Genomic DNA, 24,760 nt, shown 5'->3' with positions numbered 1-24,760 from the left:
TCCTTTGATACGCATTTGTTTGTAAGTTTGTTTGTTAAAATTATATATAAATTGCATTTCAATATATTTAATGTAATTTGTAGGTAGCTGTTTCCAAGAAATGTGTTAATTGTATACATTTGTAAGAGACATGTTACAAGCATATTGTAACTTCAATATATGTGATTGTATTGCAGTTTTACAGAACTATTCACAGAATAGCCCCCCCCCCCCCCCCATCCTTACCCATTCCACCCTCCATTAATGTCTGACCCCTGGCTGGCCTGTCTGCCCTATTATACTCTGATTCACCCTCCCCATCAATCCTTGTTTAAATACTCCTCCACTCTTCGGATAGATACATATTACTAAAGGTGAACTTAGCCTTTAAAGCAGAACTCCAGTCTGCTGCAATATACGTTTTCATCCCCTTACCCCAGCATGCTGTTGAGCCATCTTCCTTGTGTAACATTTATCTGACATTTCCTACTTTAGGTGGAGCCAGCATAACACTACAGTGATGCTCACTCGACAGTGATTGTCCATCTAAACTAATACACACAGCCAGGGAAGGGGGGGGGGGTCAGGGCAGGAGGGGCAGCTGCCCTAGGAGCCGTGTTTTCATGTGGGGTGGGGTCACAGAATTTCAATGCTTCTGTGTATCCGGCACCAAGTAACATCAGTACTCAATTCTAGGGTTCATCTGATGTGCAGACTGGCAAAACCCACCCCAATAATCGAGCAGGGGTTATCCATTAAGCACCAGAGGCAGATGGGACAAAAAACGGTGGGGCTGGAGTTCCTGTTCAAGATATGTCTGGACCTGGATATTTCTGAACCTGGACAGTTAAAAAAAAAAAAATCACAATACTACAAAATATATATAGGCTGTAAAATGGCAATGTCATTTCAAAGGCAATTTTTAATGTTTATAAATCTGCAGCTTTCATCCAAATAATAACTGGGGATCCTGCCATGGCCGTAGGCGACTACAAGTGGCCAATTTAACACACATTAAGTAAGTATGGTTTATTATTGACATCACCATCATGGCACCTCCCCTGAAAAAATGCCATAAGCTGCAGGAGATTCGTAGCACTGAGATGCAACTAAGGAAAAAAGGGTGAAAACAAATACTTTATTAAAAAAACAAAGGCAACTGTTTGAAACACAGTGCTACAAGCTAAATCTCATTCAGTTGGGTTTTACATACTATAAATAGATAACCTGTAGCCAACAACATGTTGTATATATCATGATGCTAACAACACATTTGAGTACTATAGTTTTAATTTTTCAGGACAAGGGGGTCTACCCCCTTTTACTCTGCAAGCCTATTAAAAAATTAACATTGTCTTCTCGTCATTAAATTGTACAACCAAGATCTGATCTCTTACCATTAAGTTAAAGCACCACCTTGAGGAGTAGGGATGAAACATAAAACCAAAAACAGCTTACAATAGGCCTCTGATGGTGACCAAGCTTCCAATCTGCTAGAGGCTGCTCAGTTTTTAGCCTAGTGCCATAGAGTCAGGACCTCGGCTTGCTGGAGCAAATCTTAGTTCTTTTTGCAGGAAATGTTTTCTATTCTATATCTGTTTGATTCTCCCGTCTCAACCTTCAATCAACAGCTGAGCTGGATGCAAGGATGAATAATATAAACCCTTTTAGTCTCCTTCAGTGCATGCAGATCCTGGCTCTATGCAGAGTCAGTTACACAGGCCTTATCCTGAGTCTAAGGGCACCCTGTGAGTGTTCCTTATGTGGAACACATATGGTCGAGTGACCTGGTCATTCTGACAAATTAGTGTCCCTCCAGGCTGATAGTGCCCCTACTTCACTGAAGAGGTGACCTGTCTTGAGGTACAGTACCCTCTATGCGTCTCCTGAGGATTGGTAAGTTTATGTGCCCTCCAATACCCTATTGCCCTGGTTGGTGGCTGTGAGTAATCTATCTGCCCTTGGGCCCCTCCCTGGGTGGGGGAGAATGTTCCCTACCCCGTCAGATTGTTTCCTACCACCATGCCTGTCCTCTAATTATCCTGTGTAGTTAGGCAACTGTTTGCACAGGCATATTTATCGCTAAAAAAAACTACGTGCAGTGCCCACTGGTGGATAAGGACACCCACTACCTGGAGCACGGTTTCCTGCTGTTCCCTGCTAAAATCCTCTATGTTTAAAGTTATTTTTACAGAGAGTTGGAGGTTTCAGGGTTCCTTTGGCATGGCGTTACTTGCTGGGGCTGGGATCACTGTGTTTTTGAGCACCTAACCCTCTAGAGGTTCTTTTGACCTTACACTGGTTCTTTCAATTCCCCATGTCTGTGGAAAAGTCTTCCTCAACATAAAAGAACATCCTACTTTCAAGTGAGTGGATGTCTGGTAGCCTTGTGGACACCTGGACAGGATGTAACTCAGATGCATTGAAATGGGAGGTGGTTCCAAGGGGGCACTAACAAGAGGTCTGCTTTTGCTCTCCCTACCTCTGTGTTTGATCTCCTGATGTCTCCACATTGACTGGTTAATGTCTAGGAGGTTCAAGCGGTTCTGTCCCCAGTGGATTGGTCTCAGGGCATTTGTCCTAGCCTTTTGTCTGTCCTCAAAAACAATATGAGGGTTTCAGCCACAGTTTAGAGTTGTAAACCTCAACATATTTCATTTGGATTCTAATACTCTGCTTGGCTTACTGGGCCTGTCATACCCTTTTTTCCTCCAGGAGCCTTCTGATCCTTGTATATTTCTTGGATAAATACTGCAGGGGAAGGGTGAATGTTGGCCTGATCATCCTAGCAGCATTCCCTGTGGGGAATCTGGTGGACTTCCTGTTGAGGTTGCAGTTCAGATCTGATCAACTTTGTGATGGGGACAGTACAGGTTTGGTTAGATGATGAACCTTCTGATATCGGTGCTGTACCCAACTCATCACTTGGAATATTTGAAGCTTGTCTATAGCACAGGTGGAGTGGTGCAATCAGATTTTCATATTCTTAAACTGAATTTGACCTCTGCAGTTCTGGAGCCACCCACCTCTGTGCTTCGGCATTGAAAACCACGGCTGGTCAGTGGCCTCGTTCCAAGTATCCTTTACATGGATTGGTTGTAACCTCTTGCTTACTTCATCTACTGTCATCCTGGGACTACACAGTTTTATCTTAGACAAATCATCCCACCTTTCACAACAGAACAGGGTCTTTCTGATCTGGTGGCTAAGGAATCTGGGGATATTTCTTCTTCCTGATCTCTTGGAGGATCCTCTTGAAGGATACAAGCCTTGACAATGCAGATATGTTGATAGTTGGGGGAATTCCTTCTCCTGCTCAACATTTGGGTGGACCGAGCGGTAGAGTTTTCTCCTCAACTTTGGACTGGCTGATCATCAGATCTACAGTCAAGTGGACTATGCCACAACAGTAGTGTACTTCTCCACTGAGGAGACACTGATAGTCTTGCAGCGGCAACAGCTGTAGCCTGATGTCTGTCTTGGTCAGAATCCATTTCTAGACTTTTTTGCTGTTTACTCCCCAAGAGATGTACAGTGGAGATAGATTCCACTGTCAGTGCCTGGTTTCGGGGCGGGGGGGTTATACCTGATGGTGTTCCAGAACCTGTGTGGTAGGTGGTATGCAGGACATAGACCTTGGGTCACCAGATTCCAATCATAAGCTGGATGGATTTGTCACTCAGTATAGGTAGATGCTCTGATAGCCCCATGGGACTTGCAAGAATTCATAGATTATCAATCCTTAGATAATTTTTCCCACCTTTCTCACAGTCACTGATTAGTCTTGGCTGTGTCTGCCCCTACATTGGGTGACAGGAGTTTTTCTCAAATGATTCCTGCACTGCAATATTGGGCAACCCACATTACGCACAGTCTAACATCGCATGTGACTGTATTCTTGCCTGTTGCGAAAATGTTTGCTTTCAACCTAGGAAATTCTCCCTTGACCTCTTGAACTCACATCATGTTGTATCAGCATTTGCACCTCTGTTTCATCAGTAATTGTGTGCTTACATTTCTTTTAGAGCTGCTACTTTTATGTTCCTTGTCAAGGTTTTTTGTATAGGGGGTTCTCGTATGTAATTTCTCCTGTCTTCCCTCGTGTGACTTCGCTGAATTTGAGTTTGGCCCTCTCAGTTCCTCTTCTTTAAACTTATACATTTTATTTTTTCCTGCCACATTGACACTCTAGGTTGCTTCCTGATCGCCAGAACTTCTGAGAGTTGTTGTTTTATGAGCTGTGGACCTTGTTCTTTATGTTCTCAATGAGCGTAAACAAGGATGGAGCGATGTTGAGGCCTAGACACATCTCCCTTCCTTTTGTGTTTGGGTGCACAATCTTATTCAGAACATGGGTTCCTCATCTGCCTGTCCAGTTCCAGTGCTTCGGGTGAATATTTTCTTTTTGTTATCTAGCTGTAGTTCATATTGTGTAGGTTTTTCTTGCATCTAATTGTTTTGGTTGGAAGTCTTGCTTAATTCCAAGATTTCCAGATCAGACGATCAGTCCGTAAGGCACCTAATCCAGTTGAAACTGGTCCTTATTTGTTACTCAACCAGGGGGACCTCTGGTACAGGGGAGGTTCTTATTATTTTTGAAGCTCTTGCATCTTTTTTTTTTTGCCATGGGGGAGTTGTTTAGTTTTCCCACCTCTTCAATGACTGGAAGACAAAATAGGATTTTTGTACTGAAGAATATGTAAACCCATCAATTCATATTGTTTATATTTGCCTGCTGTACCATGTACTTGTATGAAAAAGTATCCTGTTCTCTTTGTATTGCTTCCTTTGTGTGTAATCCCTGGTGTTCCTGCTTGTCCCTTTGCCTTCCTATTAAAAACTGGCCACACTAGACATGAGAGCACAGCATGGGCAGTTCTCTAGCTGTGCTGAGAACATAGCCTGCTCTCCTCCAATAATCAGACTTTTCATGACACTCCATCCTCCCCCCTCCCCTGCACAGCCATTCACGGGGAAGACAAGTGTCTGCTGTTTCTTCTCCCTCAGCTCTCTGAGCCCCTTATGCAGCTGAGAACAGAGGGTATGTGAATAGAAAAGGGGGGGGGGGGTTATTCCTCGGTACAAATGCTTGTTTTGCCTTTCATTTCTATTTTCAAATGAATGGGTTGTTTTACAAGGTGAGGGTTCACATATACATTTAACTTTAAAATGATTATTATTATTATACAGGAGTTATATATCGCCAACAGTTTGCACAGCACTTTACAATATAAACAGGGACAGTACAATTACAATACAGTTCAATACAGAAGAAATAGGAGAGCCCTGCTTATGGAGCTTACAATCTAAAGGGCAGCTTGCACAGTGCAATACAATATAAAGGGAGACAGTACAATTACAATACAGTTAATACAGAAAGTATAAGAGGGCTTTGCTCATGGAGCTTGTAAACGGTTTCTTTGAGTTCATTGATGAGCATGGCACCCCCTCCTCTGGTCGTCCTTGACCTATTGTCAAGTTTCCTGTGTGCTGATTTTTGACTAAGTAGCCTCTAGCAGATGGGGGGTTTGGCTACCCCAGGAGTCTCTCTTAGACCATGCTCTTGTTTTTTTTTTTGTTTTTTTTTTTTGGGGGGGGGGTTGGCTAGTGTCCTACTCCTAAAGGTGGTGCTATAACTCAGTGGTCAGAAAGCCCTTCAATGTACTTAGAGAGAGATTTTATGCCAAGTACAAAAATCCTATTGTTTATACAAATAAACTACCATTTAAAGTGCTTAACTGTGTTGTTAGTGAACAAATATAGCTACAATCACATTATTCATGATGGTGAACAAATGTAATATAATATTATAATTTTTTTTCTATTATTTAATGGTAATGTTGATAGAAGGATGCTTTTACTGTAGGACTAGTTTAAATCTGATGGTCATTAAAAAATAAGTTGAACATGAAGGATTACAGCGGCCTTTCAAATTGTGACAGTGAGTACAGGGAGAAGATCCCTGGCCCACTGTCAGCAGGAGGTAATTGAGGGGAGAAAAACTGGTGGAACATGGAACATATTCCCAGAGGTGAACTTATCCTTTCAAGCCCAACTCCATGAAAACCCTTGTACTGGGACTTCCCTGGCACTGCAAGGGTTATATGCTTGTTATGTCTACGCAATTTCTTAACTGGCAGTATTATTTACCTGTCTCCCTGCTCTAGCCATGTTCAGCGCTCTCCCCCCCTTCCCCCCTGCCCAAAGCTCTGAACTATGGGCGGATCCTTTGTGTCATTACATGCAGCGCAGGGACATTATCTCAGTATTATAAGTTTTGGAGGCTGGATTGTGACTAGAGCAGGTTGCAGTTTGTAAAAAGGCTGCAGGGAACAGGACTTACCGCTTGGAGGGACCCTGCTGGAGCGAAGAATAAGGTATTTTCTCCTTAATCCTCTGCCCCTAGACTAAACGTGCAATTAACCTTTGCAGTGCAGGGAGTCCCTACTGCAAGAGTGATTTTTTTTTTTTTTTTTAATTTTCATGGAGTTGAGCTTTAGCAGAATGGACAAATATGCTAAATATATTGTATGTGCAAATAATCTACCCAAGTACTCGTGTTTGGCCAGTATAACTTGCATGTACTCCCTTTATCCACATTTATGAATGCCTATTTTTTTCTTAGAGGTTACACTGTTTAAGATATGGATAATTGCTCAGCACTACCCTATGTTTTAGTTATTTTTCATGACAATTTTCCAAACAGAACTATAATTGGGTACTTTTACCTAAAACACTGATAAACCTATTTAAGCACAGGTTTCGGTCTAAGAAAGCCCTATTTTAATTACACATCTTTTGTAGGAAAAAAAAAAAAGGTTGCCTGACTAATGACTAAAATTACCTAAAGTATAAGTAACGGTTTCCCTTACCTAATTTCCTACACTTAATGAATCCTTAGATGTGATGTGCATTAGTTTTCAATTTTCAAGCTAAGAACATTTTCAGCAAGTACAGAAAAATAAATGTTGATCTTGCCAAAATGCAGTGTCCTTGTCACTTCCTGTCAGCTGGACAGAGGGAGGGAGCTCTAGTCCCCATGTAATGGAGATGAACAAAGGCAGACATAATTGAAGTCCAGCCGGGGTGGCATCCACAGCTTCCGCCACAAGAACAGGAACTGTGTTATTCGCAGAATCACCATATTAAAAAACCAAAAGAAAACTAATACAGACACCACATTTTAAGACTTGTAAAATGCAATATATTACATTTTTGGGGGGTTCAATATGCTTTAATTTAAACTGTTTTAACATAAATAACAAAAACAGTTGTCATATTTGTCCTTTAACCCATACATAACAAATATTACATGATGTTAAGTGGATTTACAATTCTTCCAAGTAGTATCAATGCCTTTGTGGTCCCTTCAAAAAAGACTAGAATGAAGGGTTTGTTGAAATGTACTTCTAGAGGCTCCTGGCTTTTACTTTTCTCTGGTATATAATTGACTTCATTTTCACCACTGTCTTCTAGTTCAAAATGCACTATGTTGAGTATCTGTAATAAAAAAAATAAAGTAATTGATCCCTGTTGTGTGAATAAACATTTCATTACCAAGTAAGAAGAAAATTATAGAGTTCTTATGAAATGAAGGTAGGCATTAGATGCCGTTAGCATTGCAGTGAATTTGATCTGATTATAGTTATTTGGAAACTTTACATCTGTGGTCAACGCAAAAATCATTGCAGATGTTTTATTCATATTTTTTATTTTTATATTTTATGGCGACTGCTACAAAATGGTATAGTAAATAGATAATTTTTCATTTGAATATTTAGTTTTTTTGTATCTAGCAAGTGAAGCTTACTCTTTCCTCATAGTTACATACATAGTTACATACAGTCATGTCCATAAATATTGGGACATCGACACAATTCTAACATTTTTGGCTCTATACACCACCACAATGGATTTGAAATGAAACGAACAAGATGTGCTTTAACTGCAGACTGTCAGCTTTAATTTGAGGGTATTTACATCCAAATCAGGTGAATGGTGTAGGAATTACAACAGTTTGCATATGTGATTTTTCCACATCTTCACAGCTCCTACGGTGAAGAAAACCATTCTGTATTTGGAGATTAAATGTCTTTTCCTCGAGACGTAAAGAGTGTCCCCTTGTCCTTTGTGTTGACCTCAAGGTGAATAACTCTACCCCGAGTTCACTATATGAACCACTGATGTATTTTTACATGTTGATCATAATCCCCTCTTAATCTCCTCTTCTCAAGAGAAATTAAATTTGGCTCCTTATTCCTCATAGCTGAGCTCCTACATGCCTCTCATTAGTTTGGTTGCCCTTCTCTGTACTTTCTCCAGTTCCCCAATGTTATTTTTGTGAATTGGTGCCCAAAATATAACTGCATATTCCAGATGAGGTCTTACAAATGATTTGACCAGGGGTAAAATGAAATCTCTCTCTGAAAATTATACCTCTTTTAATACAAGAGAGGATTTTGCTTGCTTTAGAACTCGCAGCTTGGCATTGCATGCTATTATTAAGCTTATGATCTACCAGAACTCCCAGATCCTTTTCCACTATTGATTCCCCCAGTTGCACCCCCCCTAGTATGTATGATGCATGCATATTCTTAGCCCCCAAGTTCATAACCTTACATTTATCAACATTAAACCTCATTTGCCACATAGTTGCCCAATTAAACAGTGCATTGAGGTTGTAATTTGGAGACATCCTGTAAGGAAATTATTCCACTGCACAGCTGAAATGGTATTTTAATCCCAGACCCTATATCATTTCTAAATATATTAAAAAGTAAGGGTCCCAACACTGAACCTTGGGGTACACAACTGACAACTCTAGACCATTCAGAATATGAATCATTAACCACTACACTCTGAATATGATCGTTTATCCAGTTTTCCATCCATTTACATACAGATTTTTCTAAGCCTGTAGACTTTACCTTACACATTAGCCATGTGTGGTGAACTGTGTCAAACACTTTTGCAAAATTATTAATATATTATTATACAGGATTTATATAGCGGCAATAGTTTGTGCAGCACTTTACAACAAAATCCAAGTAAACCATGCCTACCGCCACCCCTCTGTCCAAGGTTTTGCTCACCTCCTCATAATAAGAAATCAGATTTGTTTGACAACTTCTGTCTTTCATGAATCCATGCTGTCTGTTGCTTAAAATATTCTTTTCCAGCAAGAACTCATATATGTGCTCCTTTATTAAACTCTCCAATATCTTCCCAACTATAGATGTTAAACTAACAGATCTGTAATTACTTGGTAAAGATTTTGAGCCCTTTTGAAATATAGTTTTCTAATATTTAGCTGTGTATCCTTATTTTCTTTGCAAAAAGAAGGCCTTCAGTTTACAGAGCTCAGGAGCACAAACTAAAATTTTACAAGTGAATGAGTCACTATACCACCCCTTTGTCATTTTTTCAGGCATCTCAAATAAACAATTTTAATTAGTGTCACAAAAACCCAATTTTTCTCTGGGTTTCTTTTGTTATTCAGAATTGAATGGAATGGAGTATATAACATACTGTGCAGCAAGGCAGCCATCAGACATTTTGGGGCCCCTTACACAGCTTTAGGCCTGGGCCCACAACATCCTCCCACTGGCCACCCCGTCTAGTCCTTCAGTGCACCTACCAACAGCGTATTCTAAGTCATCAGTGCACCTATCAACCTCTAAATAAGACCCCCTAACACCTACCTACCTCTATAGAAGACCCCCTGACACTTATCAACCTCTAGATAAGAACCCCTGGCACCTAGCTATCTCTATATAAGATCCCATAACACCCACTTACCTCTACTGTATATAAGACCCCCAGACACTCATTTACATCTATATAAGACCCCCAGACACCCACTTACCTCTATACAAGACCCCCTACCACCCACTTACCTTCATATAAAACCCCAGACACCTACCTCCCTCTATATGAGACCCCCTGACCCCAGAGAATTTTGCTGTCAGTTGGAGGACCCTGTGAGGGAGGACACACCACCTTATAAAAGCTCTGTCACTTCAGATGAGCCTTCATCCCCTATATCACAGAGGAGCCTCCATTTCCTCACAGACAGTCCCTCATATCTCCTTATATACAGCCTCCCTCACTTCAGGCGCAGTCTCCATCCTTTATTTTTTCAGAGGGAGCCTCCATCTCCTCACACTCTGGGTGTTTTCACACGAGCATTCCGTTTGTTTCATCAGTTCAGTCACGTTTTTTCAAAGAAAAAACTAATGAGTTTACGTCAGGTTTTTTAGCAATTTACATCAGTTTTTTACATCCACTTAAACACTTGAGTCCCAGAGCCATTTTTTCAATTCTTTAACATTTTTGGTTTACATAATTAAAAAATAATTTTAGGCCTGAAGATTACTTAAACCCTCAAACATTATATATTTTCTGAAAGCAGACACCCTAGAGCTGTGGTGGTGAACTTATGGCACGTGTGCCACAGCGGGCACGTAGAGCTCTCTCTGTCAGCATGCTAGCCAAGTCACCCCAGCAGCCAAGCATCTGATAATGGCATATATAGGGGCCAATGCTCATGCTCTGAAAGGAGTAGGGCCTTTATAGCACCACGCATTACTGCAGGGAGGGGCGCTCGGTTACCCGAGTAGAGATCTGTAGAGCGAGGAGAGAGAGGGAAGTGAAGTGGAAGGAGCTCGGACCAGAGGGACCATCGTCCTTCTGATCCGGGGAGTAGGGTCTGGTGATTGGTGACAGTACAATGTGAGGCTGCAGTGTCGGTGTCCCCGGGATGTGACATTCTCCTCTGCTTTATCCTCCTCATCATCTAGTAAGTCCTCCTCACCCGTAGCCTACATCTTTCAGATCACCCCACCAAGGCCCATGGGCCATCTTCTTTCACCAATCCTGACAAAGGGCTGGGACTGCGGTGTTCCCGTACATGGCCAGAGCCAGGAAGATGAATACTCAGCCCTCTAATTGGTGACCAACACATCGGGGTTTGGTGGAGAGGTAAAGTTTATGGAATCACTGCAGTCAGACATGGGGCCCCTGGTGCCACATGACAGACATGCTGAAATCTGACCATCCCCTGCACTTTGCGGAGACACTTCTGAGCCCACACCGGTGACGTCATTGGTGCCTCTCCAACCTGTAAAGTGACTAATACCTAATGACATCCATTCAACAGCAAATGCAGCACATTTTTGCACGTGCCAAATCGCATAGTGCTACAGCAGTATGCAACCTGGTGCGGCGCAGGTTTAAATAATAGTCAGGGACTTCTTTCACTGTGTTTATAGGGGTAGGGCAGCCCACTGAAATGAATAGTCTGCCTAAACGCAGGACGCAGATGTTTGAACCTGGCCCTATTGGCAACACACACTGGTCCAGCTTGTCATTCAGGTTTAATTACAGTGTTAGCACTTTGCGATAAGTGGGTTTTGGGTTGCAGTTTGGGCACTCTGTCTCTAAAAGGTTCACTATCACTGCATTAGAGAATACATTTGTGATAGTTCCACTTTTTATGTCCAAGAACATCAAAGAAATCAGTGCTGTGAGAGTGACTTGGAATATATCCTCACTATGTGTACCTTTATTGCATAAAAGAGTCAAATGATGATCACAATGGATGAGGGGTGGCCTGGGCCAGGGTGGATGCCCCGTCCGCTCTGATGTGAAGGTGTAGGGCAGAGGGAACTCCTGTCCCTAGCGATGGACCACGAGACTGCTGCATCCCAAAATGACGTCACCGTGGTCTACGGAGGAAGCGGAAGGTAAGATCCTGCCTTGGACTGCAAGTCAAAGATGGAGGCCGGTAACCTAGACAACGCGTTTAGTGCACATGCGCCTTATCAAGTCTAGGAATAAAAGGTTAGAGGCCATTTTATAAAAGACAGACCAGGCACGGAATGGCCGGGGAAACACAGAGGGACCCGAACGGAGCGGATGGCTCATTGCACTTGCTAAAACATATATTACAGAAAAAGGACACAAAAGACCTGTTGCAAACACGTTAAAAAAACAAAATGCAATATCAATATAAAAGAATTGTACAATCTATAGGTGAGAAACGGCTAATAGATTCAATTAACCCTTATAAGCTTTTTCTGGAGTGTCATATTCATTAATGGAATCACAAGGTGAATACTGGCCCAATAAATAGTACGCACATCAAGTGATAAATAAAATATTAAAAAGTGGGGGTTTTTTTAATATTTCCAAAAGATCCCTTAGAAGAATAATTTACAAAAATCATATACTTGGTGGCAGAGAGTATATAGAGAAATAAAATATAACCATTAGGTATATGTAGAAATTAGTTTACTTGTCAAATAAATATGCAGATGTAGTCAGTATTAAATGATGCTATGGATTTCCAAATCCTCATTCAGACCATTGGGTGCCATGGATCCCAACTTGAAGATCCAAAATGTCTCCCTCTTACACAGGACAGACAACCTCTCATTGTTTGTTAAATACCTTTTTTCTATGTGTTCAATAGCCTTTACCTCTAGACAGCTATAGTCTTTATTGTGATTGTGTAAAAAATGTGTAAAAATGCCGCATCCATCTTTAATGAGTCTCCTATGCTCACCTATACATTTGTGTAAGGGGTGTATGGTGCTGCCTACATATAACAATTTACAAGGGCAAGTTAACACATAGACAACATAATCCGTGACAGAAGTAGTAAAATGTCATAAAATAGACAATGCCCCTAGGATCAGTGATGTTGAACCGGCCACGCGTAATGGATAGACATGTGAGGCAGCCTTTTTTCTTGCATTTGAAAATGCCGTTCTATTGTCAAAGTATGAGCTTTCTTTTTGGTAGTCAGAGATAGCTTGCTTGGGGCTGAACTATTTTTTAATGTGAGAGCCCTCCTGAAGGTCACCTGAGGGGCTGGAGGGAGACCTGGGGCTAATTATTGTCAAGCCGAAGAATGTGCTGATGTTTGCGCATAATCTTGGAAATGGTTCGATGTGCTATATTGTATCCTGTGATGAACCTCATTGTGTTATGTTGGTACTGGATTCTAGACCTACCGATTAACACTCTAGACCTACCGGTTAACACAGCTATGTTTCATGAACGCTTCTTTACAACATGTCACCCTGTTTGTGATAATCCTCCAACTTGGAGCAATTCCTCCTGAGTCTATTGAATTGACCACTTGGAATGTTGTTCTTCCACATAGGGTGATGGCAACTTGAATAATGCAGGCTGCACCTCTGGACTGTGTATTACCAGGATCTTGTGAATAGAGCCTCTTTGTGTGTGCTAAAGCTGATTCATGGTCCTCAGCCATGAACCATATTCTGCCCAAGCTTGTCTTAATGCTTATTCTTCTTCATGGTTCCCAGCTATGAACTGTGGGCTATTCAAGTCTACCTGTACTGCTACTTGGTGAAAGTCATTCTCTCCTAGCAAAATATCTAATTCGGAGTGTTCTACATCACCCTAAAAAGACACCCCTAGACTGTTTATTGAGCCACAGTGATAGATTGTTGCTGTGTTCCTGACAGCCTTGCACTGATTTGGAAAAAACTTTCAAACTCTACTATGGCCCCTTCAGGGGTAGTGCTACACGTAGACAACTGATCCCATTTTATTCGAAGACTACTGTAACCCCTCCCTTGACAAAATGGGTAATATAATAAATGATATTATGATCATGGAGGAATTACCGGCTTTTATGGATATTAATGATACATTTTTCTAAACAATAGACAATATGGATTCTTTATTCCGAGTCAGATGCCTTAAAAAATAGGCAGGTTATCAGTTTTGAAAAGAAAAAAAAAGGTTTGCCTTTAGTTATACTTTAAGGATAACCTGAAATATTGTACATAAAATAGATATAGTGTAGCAGATGGAGCTTCAGCCTTTTCAATATCCTCTATTTCTAAAATGTGTTGATCTTTGAATTTTGTGAACTGTTGAAATTCTTTTTCTTAATAATATGCTAAGAATTGTTTTCCATGTTTGCACATACACCGTGTTCCAAATTATTATGCAAATTCTAGTTAAGTGTCACAAAGATTAAATATTTTGTTTTTCAGTTTAACTCATGGATGGCATTGTGTCTCAGGGCTCTTTTGATCACTGAAAACAATCTCGGACACCTGTGATAATTAGATTGGCCGGTGAGCCCAATTTAAGGAAAAACTACTAAAGGACGGTGTTCCACATTATTAAGCAGAGCACCATTTTCAAGCAATATGGGGAAGAAAAAGGATCTCTCTGCTGCCGAAAAGAGTAAAATAGTTCAATGCCTTGGACGAGGTATGAAAACATTAGATATTTCACGAAAACTTAAGCGTGATCATCGCACTATTAAGAGATTCATGGCTGATTCAGAGCACAAACGGGTTCGTGCAGATAAAGGCACATTGAGGAGGATTTCTGCCAGATCCATGCATCGGATCAAGAGAGCAGCTGCTAAAATACCATTACATAGTAGCAAACAGATATTTGAAGCTGCTGGTGCCTCTGGAGTCCCACGGACATCAAGGTGTAGAGTCCTCCAGAGTCTTGCAACTGTGCATAAACCTTCTATTCGGCCACCAATAACCAATGCTCACAAGCAGAAACGGCTGCACTGGGCAGAAAAATACATGAAGACTAATTTTTAAACAGTCCTGTTCACTGATGAGTGCCGTGCAACCCTGGATGGTCCAAATGGATAGAGTAGTGGATGGTTGGTGGACGGCCACCCTGTTCCAACAAGGCTGCGACGTCAGCAAAGCGGTGGTGGAGTCATGTTTTGGGCCGGAATCATGGGAACAGAGCTGGTCGGCCCCTTTAGGGGCCCCAAAGGTGTAAAGATGACCTCTGCAAAGTATGTGGAGTTTATAACTGACCACTTTCTTCCCTGGTACAGAAGGAAGAACTATGATCTCCGTAATAAAATCATCTTCATGCATGACAATGCACCATCTCATGCTGCAAAGAATACCTCTGCATCAATGGCTGCTATGGGGATAAAAGGAGAGAAAGTCATGGTGTGGCCTCCATCCTCCCCTGACCTCAATCCTATTGAGAACCTTTGGAGCATCCTCAAGTAAAAGATCTATGAGGGTGGGAGGCAGTTTACATCCAAACAGCAGCTCTGGGAGGCTATTCTGACATCTTGCAAACAAATTCAAGTAGAAACTGTCCAAAAACTCACAAGTTCAATGGATGCAAGACTTGTGAAGCTGCTATCAAATAAGGGGTCCTATGTTAAAATGTAACGTGACCTGTTAAAATGTTTAAAAAGTTAAAATGTTGTTAAAAGTTTGATTGAAATAGCTTTTGATTTCAGTAAATATGCTGCAAACACAACAAATGACAATTTTCAGTTCTTTACAACCTATAAAGTGTTTTGAAACTTACTGTGCGTAATAATTTGGAACAGGGCATTGTAAGTTTTTTATGTTTAAAAAAAAATACTGTTATCATTAGGACGGAGGTTTGTTCAAAAAAATTTTAATTGTTCTTTTAATAGTTGATAACATGAGAATTATGCTGATTGGTATTTACATCAGTTATTTAGGTAAATGAGAAAAATATTATTTGCATAATAATTTGGAACACTGTGGTATGTTAAAATTAAATGCATATTTAGGTCTGAAGATTACTAAAACCCCCCAAACAGTTGCTTTTTACTGGAGAATAAACTGGCGGTAGCCGCAATTGTTTTAATGTCACATGATGTTAGCACACATGTTCATCAAACGCAAATTTTTTAGTAAAAAACAAAAAAAAAATACACTAATGTTCATTTTAGTCACACAAACACAATATATTACCCTTTTTTATTGTAAAATTTAAAATCCCTGTCTGCCAGCCCCCTCTCTAACAGCGCTGGTAGACAAGTGATTACACTATACATCTTTATTGTGTGGAGCTGTCTAAAAATGAGAAAAGCAATAGCTAATGTCTCTTGTAGAGGTGGTTTTAGTAAAACAATTTATTTAGGACTGCAGCACTATACATTTCTGCACAATGCACTGCAAAGGCAAACCATTACCAGTGAACCATAATAAAAAAAATACAATTAATTTTAGTTTTGCTAATATTTAATTTTATTGCTGAGGAGAGCTTTGGGACAGAAAGATACCCTATGATGTAATCACAAAATTTGTCTTTTCTGGGGGGGGGGGGGGTTCGGGGGGGATATGCTTCTCCCCGAACCAATTAAATGTAATAAATTTTACAGTCGCTTACAATCCTGGACATTGACAACCTAACAAAAGGAGATCTAGTACCTCCTTTGCATGTACTACAAAATTATTTTATGCCATCTCTTAAACAATTAATGTGTAGAGGTAAGATTATTGTTCTGTATGTCATTGCTAATTTAAAGCCAATCTTGCATGTAAATACAGAGCCTTGTGATTTCCTTGTTCTCTGACCTCTGGATTGTTCCTGGTTATCCATGTCTGCTGCCTTCCCTGACCTTTGGCTTGTATCCTATCCATCTCTGACTACAGCCAACCCTGACCTCTGTACTGTAATCTGATGACCTATTCCTTATCACTGTCACCCGCAGTTCACTTAAACTCTGCACCCTGGTGGGGGGTCACATGTCACTTTTTCTTATGTGGGACCACCCTCATACTTTGATGAGCCCTGATCTATTACAGTGTGATCTTAAAGCAGTGCCTACTGCACAGATCCAGCTCTAGCTTGTTTGGTGGGGCTATGCCTAACCAAAAGCCAGCTGTTGGCCTACACTTCCTAGGTGTGCTCCCCTCCTTTTATTGGCTATTCCATACAGCATAACTTGAGGGTCCAGATCAGTGCAATCACCTCTCTGACAAGTTGTAGTAATTCACAAAGTTGTTAAGGATAAATAGCAAAATTAAAGAGTACATTACCTTTCCAATATTTATTTGTTCATTACTCAGTTTGCCAAAATGTGCAGTCTTTTGCAGCAGACTGGACAGCTTCATATTAGTAAGAAGGTCCTTGGCATCATATGAACATTCTATTTCAAGCTTTGGTATGGTTAAATGGATGCATCTGTAAAATGAAAAAGAAGGTAGTTTGTAGTTTTTAGATACAATTATATGTACCACAAGACTGCTGTATTGTTGAAGCTTACCTGTTTGATAAACCATTTAGCCAGTTTAAAGTCTGCCAGTTTTGGCTTGTGATTGAAGATTCAATGTTCTCAAGGGTATTTCCATTAGTTGGTAGGATAAGCAACAGGAAATCTTTTTCGCTAAGAAATATCTTTAGTACCAATTGATTTGTTAAGCTGTCATCTTTGAACTGAAATATTCCTGATGCTGAAATCATGGGAACTGAGATTTGCCTGTTTGGCTCAATCCAAAATTGCTGAAGCTCCGGAATTAAGAAAGACTTAGTCACTTTACCTTGAATAAAATATGATAAAAAATAAAATGAATAGTAATTACTGGTATTTTATTTAAACATATGTTCAGGGTAAACAGGGTAGGCATTCATGCATATTTGTGACCCAGACTTCTTGTCTCAGTGACAACATAATTGGGATGTTATGTGAACATTTTCTAACATGAACATAACAGCTATAAAAACACATTTTAGAGCATGAGAGGGAAGACATACAATCTGTGTCAGCTTTGTGTTGCTACCTTTGTCTTTAAAACAGAAAGTGAGGGGGGATCTCTTCAGTAGTGCCAGATACCAACAAAAATTAGACAGCAGATCTAGCCATTCTCCACTGTACCCAAAACTATACAAAAAAATCATTTTAATTGGAATTAGGACAAATTCATGTGGCTGCACAGGAAATTAGCTGTCAATGGCAGCTGTCAGATTTGTGTTCTGTACAAATCAATGGCCATAGCCACTGCTATTAGGAATGTAGAGGAACATCTCATCTGATTTGACCCTTTGCACCCAAGACTGGCATTTCTGCAGAGTTCTGGATGCACACAAACTGACTGTAATTGGCTAATTGGCCAGTTCATATGCAGCCATAGCACAGGGTGTTGTTGTGGTGTTTAGCCACCTCTGAATTCAGCAAATTATATGCCTACCCATGTAATTGTAGCCTAACACTTTCAAAAACATATGAAATTTTTTAACCACTTGCCCTCCAGACGATTTACCCCCCTTCCTGACCAGGCCATTTTTTGGGTTACGGCGCTGCTTTACTTTAACTGACAATTGCACGGTCATGCAACATTGCACCTACATGAAGTTTACGTCCTTTTTTTCCCACAAATAGAGCTTTCTTTCAGTGGTATTTGATTGCCTGTGCATTTTTTGCTATAAAAAAAATGGCCAACAATTTTGAGAAAATATAATTTTGACTTTTTGCTATTAAACATGTCCAGTAAAAAAAGTTTAAAAATCAAATTTCGTCATAATTTTAGGCCAAAATGTATACTGCTACATGTCTTTGCTAAAAAAAATCCAGTGTAAATTAATTGGTTTACGTGAACGTTATAGCATTTACAAATAGCAGTATATACACTGGGATTTTTTTTTTATAGTAATGGCAGAGATCAGCAACTTATAGCGGGGCTGCGGGACTGCAGCGGGCATTCTGACACTGGAGGGAACTGACACTACTACAGTGATCAGTGCTAATAAAAAGCACTGACACTGTACTAATGGTACTGGGCAGGAAGGGGTTAACGTGGGGCGATCAAAGGGTTAACTGTGTGCCTTGTGCTGTTTTACTGTAAACTATGTGTTTGCTTTCAACTGTAAGCACACTGCTTTGTATGGCTCTGCTACCGTTTTCTCCCCCCCGTTGGTAATGCTCAGCGATTACCGGGTGCCAGCAAGTAATCACCGGCCGGGACCTGGTTGACAGCTGAGACAGCGAATAGCAACGTGGGTAGGGTGCACACGTGGCTTGTGTGCGCCCCTACCCGGAAATGCAAAATCATGTATACATATACGTGATTTTTCACACCCTGCCACCCAGTAGTGGTTAAAGCAGAACTCCAGGCAAAAATCTAAATACACAGTTGAAATACATATATATTTACCTGCCACAAGAATTGTAATTTCTTTCAGCCAGCCATGTAAGTTACATGTCTGCCACAATGCATGTGTTGCCTCTCTGCCTCCAGCCTGTTCATTGGATAATACTATGAAAATGTGGAATAGACTCCCTCAAGAGTTGGTTCTGGCCAGCTCAGTGGATTGCTTTAAAAAAGGCCTGGATTCCGAAATCCACATAATATAACTGGATACTAACATTTATAGGTAAAGTTAATCCAGGGAATATGCAATTGCCTCTCTGGGGATCAGGAAGGATTTTTTTCCCCTGCAGGAGCAAAGTGGATTATGCTTTGCTGGTTTTTTTTTGCCTTCATCTGGATCAATGGTGGGAATAGTATTAGAATTATAATATTTTTTTTTATGGTTGAACTAGATGAACTTTTGTCTTTCTTCAGCCAGACTAACTATGTAACGTTGGCACCTCTTTGCAAAGCGGAAAAACAGAGGGCTCTTCCTGGCTGTGCAAAGAGGCCAAGGTGTTTGAATCACAAGACCATAAATAAGTGGATGTTTATTACAAGAGAATTCCAGGCAAAATACAGTTATAATTGGGCAGCACAGTGGCTAAATGGTTAGCACTTTTGCCTGGCAGTACTAGAGTCATTGGTTGGAATCCCAGCCACGACACCACCTGCCTGGAGTTTGCATGTTCTCCCTGTGCCTGCGTGGGTTTCCCCCAGGTACTCCGGTTTCCTTCCACACTCCAAAGATATGCTAGTAGGTAAATTGGTTCCTGTCTAAATTGGCCCTAGTATGTGTATGTAAGTTGGGGACCTTAGATTGTACAGCCCTTGTGGGTTAGGGACTGATGTGAATGTACAATATATATGAAAAGCGCTACGTAAATTGACGGTGCTATACTGCAAGTACCTGAAATAAATAAATAAAACATATGATTCTTCTTTTATGTGTATTTCTATTCCAGATTTGTAGTTCTGGTTCAGTAGCACAGTTTAAAGTTAAACTTCAGGCACAAATACTTTCACTCAAATAGATTTCTTAATATCTGCAAAGGTTACATATCCTATTTGTGTGCATGGCATACTTTTACAAACCGAGATATTCTCTTGTGAAAGTAGTGGTGACATCGTCACTGTGTTGTACACAGCCTGTACAGAGATTAGAGCTGTGGGCAGGCTCCACCCACTACAGGCTGCCTACAGAAAACTACAGAAGGAGTGGATTCAAGACCAGTGACCTTGCACAAGGAGAGAGAATAGTAGTGACTGATTTTATTACAGGAAGCTCCTGCACAGAGGTAAAGTTTTACACTGGATTACTACACAGATCTGGAAGAAATACACAAAACACGTCAAGATTCAACTAAGAATACACATGATGAATGTATGTAAACAATAATAGTTTTGCAGAGAGTTCTGCTTTAACTACTTAACTACAGTTCTTGTACATTTATATCCTTATTGACTTGAGCAGTGTTTACATCTCTGCTGTTGGCCTATTTTTTCAGCATTAAACTAGACTTTCTTTTGGCAATACCGTTTTGCAAAAATAATTTTATTTTGTATATACAGTACTCTATAGACAAAAAAAATCAAATGAAGAGTTTTTCTGTTATAACCAGTGTTAGTTTCAAAATGAGTAGTGTTAATGTAGCTAAAACTGTAGATAACTTCAAACTACTTAACTGCAAACTCATGCAGGCTCCATCTCCGCAACATCTCCAAAATACGTACGTTCCTAACCCCAGACATTACTAAACAACTCGTTCACTCCCTTATTATCTCACGACTCGACTACGGCAACTCGCTCTTCACTGGCCTACCTCATCACAGACTATCCCCGCTTCAGTCTATCCTGAACTCAGCGGCCAGACTCATTGACCTTACTAACCGCTCAGTATCCGCCACCCCCCTCTGCCAATCCCTCCACTGGTTTCCAATTGCCCAAAGCATTAAATTCAAACTACTAACACTGACATACAAAGCCATTCATAAAGCTGCCCCAAACTATCTCACCGACCTGATACCCAAATACCACCCTACCCGTAATCTTCGCTCCTCACAAGACCTCCTACTTTCCTGCTCCCTGGTCTCCACCTTTCACGCCTGACTGCAGAACTTCTCCAGGACTTCCCCCATCCTCTGGAACTCTCTACCCCAATCCATCAGACTGTCACCTTCCCTCCTCACCTTTAAGCGCACCCTGAAAACCCATCTCTTCAGGGAAGCCTACCCCACCCTCACCTAATTGCTGATCTACACTCTACACTCCTCCTACTACTCCATCCCCAACAGCCACTTCCTCCTGTACCACTATCCCCTCCCTCCTAGATTTTAAGCTCGAAAGAGTAGGGCCCTCGAATCCCTCATGTTTTGTCTTGTTACTGTATTGTCTCATGTACTGTCCCCCACTATAATGTACAGCGCTGAGCAAACATTTTGGCGCTATATAATGTATAATAATAATAAATACTTAAAGCAGAACTAAATCCACTGATTTAATTGGTTACAAAAATAGTTACTTTCAAGATATGCCATGAATGCTAACGGTCACATTTGCCTGTACTATCAACCAAACTGTCAAACCATCTAATGGCTGGGATCATAAATGATCACATGTGCAGCACCCATGGCAACTGCAGATCAAAAGAGTCCAGGATGGCAGCTTCCAAAACTGAAAAGTAATAGGTAAAACGTTTGTTGGAGGGGGTTGGCAAACTAGACTTTCTTTTGTCAATACTTTCTTGGAAATATGTTTTTATTTTCTATAGCATTTATAGACAAAAAAAACAAACAACATATATATATATATATATATATATATATATATATATATATATATATATACAGTATGTACTGCTCAAAAAAATTATAGGAACACTGAAAACACATCAGATCTCAGTGAGGAAAAATATCATGCTGGATATCTATACTGATATGGACTGGGTAATGTGTTAGGAATGTAAGGATGCCCCATCATTTGATGGAAATGAAAATTATCAACCAACAAAGGATTGAATTCAAAAATGCCCCGAAAATCAAAGTAAAAAATTATGCATCACTGAGCTCCTGGACAGTCTGAGGTGCAACATGGCGGAGTTGGATGGACCGAACCATGATATCCCAGAGGTGTTCTATTGGATTTAGGTCAGGCGAGTGTGGGGGCCATTCAATGGTATCAATTCCTTCATCCTCCAGGAACTGCCTAATGAGGCCAGGCATTGTCATGCACTAGGAGGAACCCGGGACCCATTACACCAGCGTAGGGTCTGACAATGGGTGCAAGGATTTTATCCTGATATCTAATGGCAGTCAGGGTGCCATTGTCTAGCCTGTAAAGGTCTGTGTGTCCCTCGATGGATATGCCTCCCCAGACCATCACTTACCCACCACCAAAATGGCCATGCTGAATGATGTTACAGGCAGCATAACATTCTCCGCAGCTTCTCCAGACCCTTTCCTGTCTTTCACATGTGCTCAGGGTGAACCTGCTCTCATCTGTGAAAAGCACAGAGCACCAGTGGCGGACCTTCCAATTCTGGTGTTCAATGGCAAATGCCAATCGAGTTCTATGGTGCCGGGCAGTGAGCACAGGGCCCACCAGAGGACGTCCGGCCCTCAGGCCTGCTGGAGGTTATTTTGTAGGGCTCTGGCAGTGCTCATCCTGTTCCTCTTTGCACAAAGGAACAGATACCAGTCCTGCTGATGAGTTAAGGACCTTCTATGGCCCTGTCCAGCTCTCCTAGAGGAACTGCCTATCTCCTGGAATCTCTTCCATGCTCTAGAGACTGTGCTGGGAGACACCGCAAACCTTCTGGCAATGGCACATATTGATGTGCCATCCTGGAGGAGTGGACTGCATGTGCAACCTCTGTATGGTCCAGGTATCGCCTCATGCTACCAGTAATGACACTGACCCTAGCCAAATGTAAAACTAGTGAAAAACAGTCAGAAAAGATGAGTAGGGAAAAAAATGTCAGTGGCCACCACCTGTAAAACCATTCCTATTTTGGGGGTTGTCTCATTGTTGCCCATCTAGTGCACCTGTTGTTAATTTCATTAACACCAAAGCAGCTGAAAATTATTTACAACCCCCTCTGCTACTTAACTGACTAGATCAATATCCCAGGAGTTTAATTAACTTGATGCTATACTCATTAACAAGTGTTCCTTTAATTTTTGAGCAGTGTATATATATATATATATATATATATATATACAGTTGTGTTCAAAATAATAGCAGTGTGTTGAAAAAAGTGAATAATGCTCAAAATCCTTCTAATAGCTTTTATTTCCATATACACAAATGCATTGGGAACACTACACATTCTATTCCAAATCAAAACATGAAGAAAAATATATCAACTTTGTGTTGTTCCTCCAAAAAAATTGAAGACAAGTGAATATTAGACTGTTCAAAAAAATAGCAGTGTTTGTATTCTTCTTTACAAACTCAAACATTCACTATATAAACTGTAAAATGTTTGAAGATTTTGCTTTCCTTTGAATCACTTAATAAATATTTAGTTGTATAATCACTGTTTCTGAGAACTGCTGTACATCTCTGTTGCATGGAGTCAACCAACTTCCGGCACCTGTGAACAGGTATTCCAGCCCAGGATGATTGGACTACATTCCACAGTTCTTCTCTATTTCTTGGTTTTGCCTCAGAAACTGCATTTTTGATGTCACCCCACAAGTTTTCTATTGGATTAAGATCCGGGGATTGGGCTGGCCACTCCATAACGTCAATCTTGTTGGTCTGGAACCAAGATGTTGCACGTTTACTGGTATATTTGGGGTCGTTGTCTTGTTGGAACACCCATTTCAAGGGCATTTCCTCTTCAGCATAAGGCAGCAATGACCTCTTCAAGTATTCTGATGTATTCAAACTGATCCATGATCCCTGGTATGTGATAAATAGGCCCAACACCGTAGTATGAGAAACATCCCCATATCATGGTGCTTGCGCAACCATGCTTCACTGTCTTCACAGTGTACTGTGGCTTGAATTCAGTGTTTGGGGGTCGTCTGACAAACTGTCTCCGGCCACTAGACCCAAAAAGAACAATCTTACTTTCATCAGTCCACAAAATGTTGCGCCATTTCTCTTTAGGCCAGTCAATGTGCTCTTTGGCAAATTGTAACCTCTTCAGCACATGTCTTTTTTTCAACAGTGGGAATTTGCGCGGGGCTTCTTGCAGATAGCTTGGCTTCACATAGGCGTCTTCTAATTGTAACAGTACTCACAGGTAACTTTAGACCTTCTTTGATCTCAGCTGATTGTTGGCTGAGTCCTTACCATTTTGGCTATTCTTCTATCCCATTCGAATGGTAGTTTTTTGCTTTCTTCCACGTCTTTCAGGTTTGGTTGCCATTTTAAAGCATTTGCGATCATTTTAGCTGAGCAGCCTATCATTTTCTGCACTTCTTAACATGTTTTCCCCTCTCCAATCAATTTTTTAATCAAGGTACGCTGTTCTTCTGAACATTGCCTGGAACGACCCATTTTCCTCAGAATTTCACAGAGAAATGCACTGTAACCAGCATGTACAACATTTGCTGCCTTTCTTCCTTAAATAAGGGCAATAATTGCCACCTGTTTTTCAAAGAATGAATGACCTCACTAATAGAACTCCACACTGCTATTATTTTGAACATGCCCCTTTCAATTAGTGATTCAATTGCACAGAGTCAGATTTCTATTACTCAACTACACCTGCTAGTAAATTGTTGCCATGTAGAAATATAATTTCTACCAAAAACAGTGATTGATCAGGTTAGTGATGTCTGACTGCTATTATTTTGAACTCAACATGAGGACAAGATGCCTTGCAGGGGGGGGGGGGGGGGAATGC

General features: G+C 40.8%; 1 protein-coding gene across 1 annotated transcript in view; it reads right to left on the bottom strand.

Annotated features, from left to right (window-relative positions):
• Positions 1 to 1,098: 1,098 nt before the first annotated feature.
• The window catches only part of AGT (angiotensinogen), a 35,281-nt gene continuing 11,619 nt past the window's right edge, over positions 1,099 to 24,760 (bottom strand). The window contains exons 3-5 of the mRNA XM_089668543.1: positions 17,042 to 17,315; positions 16,815 to 16,959; positions 1,099 to 7,479 (exon numbers count right to left, since the gene is read on the bottom strand). Coding sequence (XP_089524669.1) covers positions 7,288 to 7,479; positions 16,815 to 16,959; positions 17,042 to 17,315 — 611 coding nt within the window. The 3' untranslated portion in view covers positions 1,099 to 7,287. The remainder of the gene's footprint in view (positions 7,480 to 16,814; positions 16,960 to 17,041; positions 17,316 to 24,760) is intronic.

This window comes from Staurois parvus, unplaced genomic scaffold (genome assembly GCF_062004578.1).
Source record: "Staurois parvus isolate SC_StPar_1 unplaced genomic scaffold, SC_StPar_1.0 ptg000059l, whole genome shotgun sequence".
Classification (NCBI taxonomy): domain Eukaryota; kingdom Metazoa; phylum Chordata; class Amphibia; order Anura; family Ranidae; genus Staurois; species Staurois parvus.
The sequence above is the reverse complement of the archived record's forward strand: the minus strand, read 5'-3'. Positions and strand labels throughout refer to the sequence as shown.